Source organism: Chinchilla lanigera, unplaced genomic scaffold (genome assembly GCF_000276665.1).
Source record: "Chinchilla lanigera isolate Chin_1 unplaced genomic scaffold, ChiLan1.0 scaffold00089, whole genome shotgun sequence".
NCBI classification, from domain to species: domain Eukaryota; kingdom Metazoa; phylum Chordata; class Mammalia; order Rodentia; family Chinchillidae; genus Chinchilla; species Chinchilla lanigera.
In genome coordinates this window covers 8,350,860-8,361,865 of record NW_004955490.1, presented here as the reverse complement: position 1 = coordinate 8,361,865, position 11,006 = coordinate 8,350,860, and the positions used below count along the sequence as shown (strand labels likewise).

The 11,006-nt window shown below is 51.6% G+C and overlaps 1 protein-coding gene across 1 annotated transcript in view; it reads left to right on the top strand.

Moving 5' to 3' along the window:
* Positions 1–11,006, top strand: part of Frmpd3 (FERM and PDZ domain containing 3) — a 38,373-nt gene that overhangs the window by 7,210 nt on the left and 20,157 nt on the right. Inside the window, 3 exon segments of the mRNA XM_013504519.1 lie at positions 4,674–5,495; positions 7,161–9,946; positions 10,692–10,842. Of these exon segments, the coding sequence (XP_013359973.1) occupies positions 4,674–5,495; positions 7,161–9,946; positions 10,692–10,842 (3,759 nt within the window).

The following is an 11,006-nucleotide window of genomic DNA, read 5'->3' as shown; positions in this document are numbered from 1 at the left end:
TGGCTAAAAGCCCCCAACAATAGCCATGCCACTGCCCCAACTTTCGACTGCCTTGAAATTTCTCTTGCCAGATTAACCAGTCCGCTGCCGCCCTTAATCTCAGTCTTAGGCAAAGTCTCTGGACACGAGCAAAATGCAGACAAACTTTCTGTCAAGCCATAACATACATCATCTGGAGTCCAACAACCGGTGCAGTCCTTCTTCCCAACAGAAACCTCCAGAACCCAGTCTTTACCGGCAAGAATTCTGTCAGCTTTCTGGTCTTCTGAGCTCTGACCAGAATCTCCCAAACAGAACAGCCAAAGGCGTTCTAGCGCTTCTCTTTCGGGCGACATCTCCAAACCTTTTCAAACACTCCCCACAAGCCATTTCCAAAGGCTCTTGAACCACATGGTCAGATATAGTCACAGCAAGGACCCCACTCCTCTGGTACCAAATTCTGTCTCAGTTACTTTTTTCTCACTGCCGGGACAAAATACCTGATGCCCAAAATTAAGGAAGGAAAGGTTTATTTCGCCTACAGTTCGTGGAAGTTTTAATCTGTACTTGGCAGGATTATAAGGCAGAGTGGCACATTGCAGAGAGCTGCATCTCAGGGCGGCAGCACAGCAAAGCAGCAAGCACACATCAGGGTGGAATGGGGGAGGAATGCCCCAAGCACTCTTTTCCTGTCCCTTACATATGCAAACTATCCACTCCCAGGCGGGTGCAGCTCTCACACCCATATTCAAACTCTAATAGCCTGCCCCAGGGCCGCAGGAGGCTTTGGGGGGGGACACACAGACATAAACCATAACACTGATTTTAGAGCAAAAGCTTTCAATTGTTGTCCATTCAGTATGATGTTGGCTATTGGTTTGTCATAGATGGCTTTTGCCAGATTGAGATAAAGACCATCTAGTCCAATTGTCTGTAGTGTTTTTTTTTATCATGAATTATTGTTGGACTTTGTCAAATGCTTTTTCTGCATCTATTGAGATGATCATATGGTTTTTCTCCTTAGATCTGTTCAGATGGTGTGTTATATTTACTGATTTACATATGTTGAACCATCTCTGCATCCCTGTGATGAAGCTTACTTGGTCCTGGTGTTTAATCATCTTCTTTTGAGATAAGGTCTCACTATGCAGTTCAAGCTCACAACAATCCTCCTGCCTCAGCCTCCTATGTGCGGGAATTACAGGCATGTACCACCACGCCAGGCTATAATCATCTTCTTGATGGTTTGTTGCATTCTGTTTGCCAATATCTTTTTCTTTTTTTTTTTTTTTTTTTTGTCTTTTTGGGACAATGTTTTGCTGTGCAGTTCAGGCTGGCCTTGAACTCACTTTGTAGCCCAGGCTAGTCTTGAACTTACAGTGATCCTCCTGCCTCAGCCTCTCGAGTGTTGGGATTACAGATATACACCAGCATGCCTGACCCTGCCAGTACTTTATTGAGGATTTTTGCATCTATGTTGATTAGGGAGATTGGCCTGTAGTTCTCTTTCTTAGTTGGGTCTTCCTCTAGTTTTGGTATCAAGGTAATGCTTGCTTCCAGGAATGAATTTAGAAGTACTGCTTCCCTTTCAAGTTCATTAAAGAGTTTGAGAAGTAAACAGCATTAGGTCTTCTCTAAATGTCATGTAGGATTCAGCAGTGAATGCATCAGGACCTGGGCTTTTCTTTATGGTAGGTTTTTAATTACATCTTCAATTTCTTTGACTGATATTTATGTAGGATTTTTATATCTTCTTGATTCAGCTTTGATAATTTATAGTGTACAGGAATCTGTCCATTTCTTCTGCATTTTCCACCTTTCTAGAATACAAGTTCTCCAAGTAGGTATAGATGGTTTTCTGGATTTTTGCAGGATCTGTTGTGATTTCACCCTTTTCATTCCCAATTGCATGGATTTGAGTCTTTTCTTTCCTTTTCTTTCCTTTCCTTAGGTTGGCTAAGGGTTTGTTGATTTTATTTAATCTTATTTTGTTTTCTTTCTATATGAAGGGCATCAAACGTGCTAGCCAAGTGCTCTACCCCTTGAGTTACATCCCCAGACCTTTTTAAAAAGTATTATTTTGAGACAAGGTCTTGCTAAATCACCCAGACTGGCCTCAGACTTGATATTCCCACCTCTTATGCATGTGGACCACCATATGTGGCTCTAGCTACTGTTGAACGGTGTCTTTATCCCTTCAGTTCAGCCAGTTTTTGCTTCATGTGTTCTGAGGCTCTGTGGTTAGGTGCCCACACTGTGTTTTTGTCATCGTGTAGGCTCTAGTAAATGGCAACACTGACACACTGACCTGGTCAAACTGGAGTTTGAAAGGCATTTAAAGTCTTGTTTTCTAGCATCTTGACCACCATGATGAATTGCAAAGTGGCGGCTAAAAACATGGGTTTTGAGCTGGGTGTGGCGACGCACACCTGTAATCCCAGCATTCAGGAGGTTGAGGCAGGAGGATCGTTGTGAGTTCGAGACCAGCCTGGGAGCTCAAGGCCAGCCTGAACTGTGTAGTGAGACCCTGTCTCAAAAGACAAAAAAAAAAAAAAAAAAATGGGTTTTGAAGCCCCTGAGACTTGGGCTCAGATCCAGATTGCCACTTTTTATTTTTAGTACTGGGGATTGAACCCAGGGCCTTTGCACTGAGCTACATCCTCAGCCCTTTTTCTTTTAAAATTTTGAGACAAGGTCTCTCTAAATTGCCCAGGCTGGGCTGGAACTGGCAATCCTCCTGTCTCAGCCTGCTAGAGTGTAGGCATGTGCCACCATGCCCAGCCCAGATCGTCACTTACAGCCCATGTTACCTTAGTTAAATCACACAACCATCTGGGTCAGTTTCTTCCCCTGTAAAACTCGGATAATGATAATATCTACCTCATTGGATTATAAGGCTTAAATGGGATCGTATGTAATGCACTTCACTTAAACTGTTGCTTGCTTACCATCTATCCGATAGTAGAACAAGTTGGCATTATCTGAGTTGAGTATATGTTCACACATGACATGAGAGAGGCTCCCAAAACAGTGTGAGACAGAAGCTACTCAGAGATAAAGCATTTGCTATGATTGGTCTCAGATGTACACACCTACCATCCATCAAAAGCTGTAGATGAGCCGGCATGTGGGTATGTACCCATAATCCCAGCTACTCCAGAGACTGAGGCAGGAGAAACACAAGTTTGAGCCCAGCCTGGGCAATTTAGCATGATCCTCTCAAAAATTTTAAAGGCCTGGGAAGATATAGCTTAGTAGTAGAGTGCCCCTAGGTTTATCCCTATTACTGGATCAAAAAAAAAAAGCTCTGATGAGAACATTTTACCATTTCCAACAATAAAGTTTTATATTATATCACACTTGCAGAAAAGCAGATAGCCGGGCATGTTGGCGCACGCTTGTAATCCCAGCACTCGGGGAGCTGAGGCAGGAGGATCATTGCAAGTTCGAGACAAGCCTGGCTACAAAGTGAGCTCAAGGCCAGCTTGAACTGCATAGTGAGACCCTGTCTCAAAAAGTAAAAAAAAAAAAAAAAAAGAAAAGCATATAAAACAAAAATATTGTTTGTTACCAAACAAACACTTGCGTATCCTAAACATAGGATATGCATAGGATATGAGTGAATATTCTCAGCACTTCAAAATTTCTGGTAACCCCATATACTCAGTAAAGAACAATGTTTTGAAGACTTACGCTTTGAAGAAGTATGAGAATGCTGTTCTACCCTCCTTCCACAGAGCACACCTGCCACAGATCCCATATGCTTTAGGAATTCAGATGCCCAGAATCCCATGAGTAGATACTATTCTTTTACCATTCCTCCATCAACAGTCCTCTTTGACATGCAAATACTTGCGCATTTACCAACCAGTTTAACACTTTGAACACAGCACTAACAACTTGTCAGTTTTCTTTCTTTCTGCTAGGGGAGCTCCAAGACAACATTAACAACTGTAATTACTCAAAAGTGGGATACAGATAGGGGCAGGACGGTTCTCAGAGGCAAGGAAAGCAAACCTTTCCCCTTTGAGTATGTTTTTTTGTTTGTTTGTTTTTTGTCTCCCTCCCACCCCCACCCCACCCCCGTACCGGGAATTGAACTCACAACCTTGCGCTTGCCAGGCAGGCACAGTGCCGCTGAGCTAAATCCCCAGCGCCCCCTTTGAGTATGTTTACAACTGACTCTCAGACCAGACGTCTCCATGGGAAGAGACCAGCCAGTGCGCAGACACCACAGTATTTTCCAGACGCCTCACTTTGTGCTTTTTCTTTTTCTTTTTTTTTTTTTTTTTGTCTTTTTGAGATAGTGTCTCTCTATGCAGTTCAGGCTGGCCTTGAGCTCACTTTGTAGCTCAGGCTGGTCTCAAATTCACAATGATCCTCCTGCCTCGGCCTCCCGAGTGCTGCGATTACAGGCGTGTGCCACCACGCCCAGCACTTCATGCTTTTTCCCAGTTCAGAGGTGATAGGCCTGTTAGCAGCTGAGGCCATTAGATTCTACATGCCCAACTTTTAGGGTTAGCAGTGACATGGCCCTTAAGTCCCCCACCCCTTAGTCTCCAGCAGTCAGGTAACGCTTTTTCCTAATATCTGCCAAACAGTTGTGCCTCAGAGTCAAGGAGCAAAAGTGCCAAAGGAGCTCAGCCACCGTTCTCAGCGCCAGGGCTCATGTGTTGTTCTCTTTCTGGGTTTAGATTACATGCACAGCGCCCACCGCCCTGTCACTGGGGGCCACCTGGGGAAAAAGGAGAGTAGTTATGTGGGCAGCATGGGCACCAGCCCCCGGAAGTCGAGTCGCTGCACGCCCCCACCTGCCGACTCTGAGCTTGTCAGCTTCTGCTACCTCCATATGCGGGAACAAAGGAAAGAGCAGGAAAGCCGGACAGATGTCAACGAGAACCTAATCTTCTTTGAGGAGACCAGGCCCCGGACCAAGTCTGACCCCACATCCAAAAGCTCTGGCCAAGGTTACCATGTGGTCCCTGATGACTTTGATGCAGCCAGCTTAGACCACGAGCCTTGTGCCAGCAGGGCTCGGTCCTACACCTTGGACAATTCCCTTGGGGCTGAAGCCCTGAATTTCTACTGTGACTCTTGCAAAACCAAACTCCAGGAGCAACTGGGCCCTCGCAAAGGCGGGAGGCCTGGCTCTTCTCGTGACAATATTGTAGACTTGATGTCCCTTCCACCACCCGGGAGCGAGGAGGAAGAGGAAGAGGAAGATGAGACAACTTCTCTGTTGCCTGCCATTGCCGCCCCACCCCCAGGTTTTCGAGACAACAGCTCAGATGAAGATGACCCCAAGCGCCGGGCTGTCCAAAGCCAGGAACAAGGACGCCACCTGCGTGGGCTCCTGTATGATGAGATTCCAGTGACACTGATTGACAGCGTGCAAACCCGGACAGTCAGAGATCACGCCCAGGAGCTAGATGATGCCCTGGTGTCCACTCTGCAGGCTCTGGAAGCCCTGGCTGCTTCAGAGGATGGAGCACACCCCCCGCCCCCACAGACAGCAGGTAACCACCTGTTCCTCCTCCCTCTCGTCTCCTTTCCTTCTCCTGGCCAGGAAGGGTCACCATGGAACTTTGCATCTTCCCAAGCGGATGTTAAAGTCACCATGGTATGTCAGGGCAGTGGACTGGCCAGAAGCCATTCGGGTAGGGTCCAGGGAGCAACAGTGCCGTGGCAGGGATGGGCTGTAGAGCTCTACCTGGAGCTCTGCTTCTCACCATTCCATCTCTCTGGACATGTCTTGTAAATGGATCCCAGGGATTGGGGCCATGACAGCTACAGAGCCAGGCCAGGATGGAGGATCAGAGAAAAACTGTGAGAGATACAGGCCCAGAATATCTACATGCACCTGACTGGAGGAAAAGCAAAACTAATCACCCAGTGCTTTGGGATTAGGGGAGCCAAGAGCCATCACTGCTCAGAACCGAGGTCTGTATTCTGCCTGACAACCTGGGCTCTAGTCACAGTGTGACCGATGGTGAGGCACTCCCTCCCTCTCTGAGCCTCACTGTTGGCATTTTCAATGGGTATGACAACAGTCATCATGGCATGCAGGGTTATGCAGGTTCAGTGAGATGATTCCGGCAAAGCTTAAACACTGCCTCACACATGTCCAGTAAGGATTCGGTAAGCGGTGCCTACTGCAGTTAATTATTAGAGGATGGGAGAGCCATACAACGTGCCTGTTCTCCCCTGCTGTAGACACATATGTATCCTTTTTCTAGACCAATACACACCAACCCCTAGTCACACATACACACACCTTTAAAAAGAGCGGTAAGCCGGGCATGGTGGCACATGCCTGTAATCCCAGCACTCGGAGGCTGAGGCAGGAGGATCGTTGTGAGTTCAAGACCAGCCGGAGCTACAAAGTGAGCTCAAGGCAGCCTGAACTGCATAGAGAGACCCTGTCTCAAAAAAAAAGACTAAATAAATAAATAAATAATAAAAAGAGCGGTAAATGAGGAAGGGGAAGAAACAGAAAAACAGCAACAGAAAAAGAGATAGGGAAGAATAAGGAGTATGAGCAAGCATGTGTGAAGGGCCCAGGCCGTTCCCACAGCCCCTTACTCTCTTGGGTAAAGGGACTGGGGTCCCAGGAAACCTGCCTTTTCTGTAAAGGAAGGTGCCCTTAGTGCTGGGCAGCCCCCACATCCCCCCCCCCCAGGAGGGGCTGGCATTTCTCTTTGCTCCAAGTCTAGAGCTCCAAGTGCTAGCTGCTCCCAGGCTGGAGACCTATCTCGCTGCGAGAGAGAGGATAAACTCAGCTGAATGGCCTCAGCTGCATGGGCTCTGGACAGGCCTGGCCAGATGAGAAAGGCTAGAACTTGCCAGCCCTCTTCAGGACAATTGACACACATCTTCTAGTTGTTGAATCTAAAAATAGTGTTGATTAGCATGTTGTTTTGCATGTGTTTTGCATGTTAATTTGTCACCAATTGCGTAGACCTTCCCTTCCCCTCCTTTTGTTACTCTTTTATTATTCTAGCCTTTTACACCTTTCCTCACATCTTGCTCCTCTTTGTCCCTACTCCCACCATTAGCCCTACCCTCTCCCCACGCCTGACGGGGTTTCCCTCCTTGAAATACTGATGGCTAACTGGGGCCTCCATGAACTCTCTGTGTGTGGTGGTCAGTAAGTGTAACAGGTCCCATTCCTATTCCTCCAGGTCTGATTGTGCTGGCCACAATTACTCCTGAATCGTCACTGGACTCGGGCCATGAAACCAACTCTTCAGAGCTCACAGACATGTCAGAGATGATGTCTGCCATGAAGCAGCACCAGAACACCACCTATTTCCTGGCCCAACACCTCAATAAGGACCTGCCCTTCCGGATCCAGAGCTGCGCAGCCCAGGCTGTTCTCACAGCCCCTTACTCTCTTGGGCGACCAGATCCCAATCCAGCTGTCACAGGCCAGAGTCCTGGCCCCCCAGGCGCTCGGAGAAAGCTGCCCCAGCCAGAGGCCCAGGCACAGGGAGAGCGAACATACTCCCTGGCAGTGCATCCGGCACTGTCACCTCAGCTTAGTCAGCTTGGTGAGCAGAAGAATCTGAGCCTGCTGCCCCCGGTGCCTGAGGACAGAGGGTCTGGCCACACAAGGGCCGGCATGGAGATGTCTCTGAGAGCAGCCACACCCTCCCTCAGTGAAGAGCAGGTCTCAGAGCTGAGGGAGAACCTGCCCAAGGAGGTCAGGGTGAGCCCCAAGTTTATCCTGGACCCCAAAGGCAGTGTGACCCCAGCTATCATCTCTGCTGCCCTACAGCAGGTGGTTCATAGTAAGAGTCTAGCTCCCGCTGGTGGGGCCTTGGGGCACCCTGCTGGCAGGGGAGAGAGAAGGCTGGAGGCCAGCATAGGGAGACCAGAGCTCAGCATGGGCAGGCCAGAGGTTAGCATGATGGGCAGTAGTGCCAGTAAGAGTCTGAAGTTTAAAATAAGCCCCGGTGCTCTAGAGGCTTCACGGAATTCCCAGCAGCAGCTGGGCCCAGAGGTCTCCTCCAGCCCCAGAGCACCTGCAGGCAGCCGAGCCGACAGCCTACAACTCTCCCAAGAGGAGAGGCTCCCTGCTCAGAGTCTCCCTCCCAAAGGCTATCTTCCACGAACAGGTCGAGAGTCAGCAGGCAAGCAAGCCACGGGGGAGGTGGTCAGCAAGGATGGACCAGAGGGCGCAAAGCCTGCCTCGCACAAGCAGGGTGGCATCTCCAACCAAGGGGAGAAGGGCCAGCTGGATAGCACATCCAAAAGCAGCAAGCTTGAGGACACTAGCCTGGTCCCCCGAGCTAGCTACTCCATGGCTCTGCAGAGCCCCAGCTGCCAGCCTGGAAGCCACAGCCCCAGCTGCCAGTCTCGAGGCCAGAGCCCCAGCTGCCAACCTCGAGGCCAGAGCCCACTGAAGCCTCAGACTACCAGCCGGCAGGTGAGCACCATGCCTTCCAGGAAGCTTGAAACCCTGGATGGAACCCATTCAGCTTCTGAAGGCCCCACAAAGCCCAAGTCGTCCCGAGGTCCATTTCGGCTGCGCAATTTATTCTCCGCCACCTTCCCCACCCGCCAGAAAAAGGAGACAGATGAGCGACAGGCCCAGCTGCAGAAGGTAAAGCAGTATGAGCTGGAGTTCCTCGAGGAACTTCTAAAGCCACCAAGCCAGGGTGAGCTGCCCAGCACCGAATACCTGCAACCTCCCGCACCTGGCCGCTGCAGCTGCCAGCTACGCAGCAGCCCCGTGCAGCAGGGGCCTGGCATGTCCCGAGAGCAGAGGCGCAGCTGTGACTGCAAGCGCATCTGCCGGGGGGGCCGGCCACAGACTGCCCAGACGCCAGTGCCTGGCCTGCGGGGAAGGGAGAGGGACAGGCTCCCCCCTACTCAGAGGCAGCCAGAGGCTGGCCCAGGCTTGAGCCTCAGCAGCCCCATCAACGTCCGGCGCATCCGTTCCACCAGCCTGGAATCCCGAGAGTGCCGATCGGAGCCTGAGAGTGGTGTTTCCTGCCTGACCACGTGTGCCTCAGGGGGTGAGTGTCTGGGAGCTCCCAACTATAGAAAACTGATGCGCCGCTACAGTATCAGTGAGCTGGACCAGAGTGACAGGGCCTCACTAACCTCGGATGTCTACCCGCACCCACCCCTGGGCATGCTACCCAGGGAAGCCAAGGAGGTAGAGGCAGGCCTCCCCCTAGGCTTGGGTCCCAAAAGCAAGTCAGTAGAGTCACCAACCCTAGGAGATCCCTCATACGTCCAGGTTGTCCCTGAGACCAAAGGCCCCGGACAGATGGCTGTGTTCTCCCTACCAGAGGAGGTGTACCGGAAGCCTGCCGAGCTGGACGAGGACAGTGAAAGTAGCAAGTGCTGCTCTATCCGATACTGCTTCTACTACCGCAAGTGTGACATGGCAGATGATGCCAGTGATGGCAAGGACGAGCTCTCCTACTCTATCCCCATGAAGATTCTGCCGGGCATGAAGTTGGACGAGCAGGTAGTGCCTGTGGTGAGCAGGACCCTGCAAGTGCTGGACGCGGCCACCTGCAGCAGCAGCCCTGAGGCTTCGCGCACCCAAGAGATTGACCTGCGGGTGTCCACCTTCGAGGGGAGCCTGGCCAAGATCAATGCCCTACGTGCCCATGCCTATGGCCTCCCTGATGGCTTCCTGGCTGCCCGGCTGGACACTAATGAGCTGCTGACAGTCTTAAGGCAGTGTGTGGCCAGCCCCGAGGCCCGTGCTCCCAAGCCCTATGTCTCTCAGATCTCTGAGTACAAGCTCGAGCTAGCTCTCAAGTTCAAGGAGCTCCGGGCTTCCTGCCGCCGCGTGGCCAACGTGGACAAGAGCCCAACTCACATGCTGGCAGCCATCACAGGCAGCTTCCAGGTGCTGAGCAGCCTCATTGAGACGTTTGTGCGGCTGGTGTTCATTGTGCGCTCTGAGGCCCAGCGCCAAGAGCTGCTGGCCAAGGTGGAAGAGGTGGTGAGGAATTACACCTTCCTTTTGCGTGCAGCTGAGGAGTCCACAGCCCGGAACCTTAACCAGCAGCAGCAGCAGCAGCAGCAGCAGCAGCAGCAGCAGCAGCAGGCAGCAGCAGCTACAGGGGCAGCCATGGGGCAGCCACCAGGGTCCCCAGCTTCAGTGACTGTTATGAGCACATTCACCCGCTCCTTAAAAACCCTTATTAAGTAGGGCATCTGCCCAGTTCTGCCCCCCCCAACCCCCAGGTTTGAGCTTCGTGGTCTGTGCATCTTGTGGTGAGTGTGTGTGTCTCCTGGGCCAGTCAGGGTCCACGAGCCAATCAGTCTCCAGGGAGTGAAAACTCCCTCAACTGAGGCTCTTTTTTAAGGGCTGCAGGTCTTGCTGCTGCCCCGGGTGTTCTCACCTCTTCTCTGGCCTCTGGGCATCACTGTGAGGGCAAAGGCCCCTCGCCACTCTGCCCACCACAGAGCTATATTTTCTCTCTTCTCTGTGGCCGAGAGGCGACATCAGGCTCATGAGTTGGGCCCTGGGAAGCTAGGGCCTCGAGCTTCTCTTGGAGTGTGCTCCCCTACATGGAGGGGTGGCAGTAGCAGTAGGCCACAGCCTTGCACCAAGGGGCGAGGGTGCTCAGTCCAGATGTGCCCATCCGCCCACCCTGTGCTCACACACACCTGGCGGGAACCCTCCAAGGGCCCATGCCTAGGTGGGACGTGTGCAGAAAACAGCTGCGCCCGACTCTTTGCAGCCAGTCAACAGGCTGGCAGCCTCGGGAGCCCTCGCCCCCTGGTCCGGTAGTTCCACACCAGCCATCCCCAAAGTGCCCTGCCCCTCACCCATGGGCAGGGAAGCTCAGTCCACTAGGGAGCAAGCCTCTGGGATCACCCCACTCGTTTTGGGTAAGGTACCTGGTGAAAATGTCTGCCCTGGGGACACCCAGCACAGGACTAGGAGCCCGTCCCATGCAGCACTGGGGCCATTGCCAGAGGTGTGGGCTCCTCTCTCAACATTTCTCTACCAGACAGACTGTCCTTAGAGTTTGACTTAGCTGTGGATTGGGATG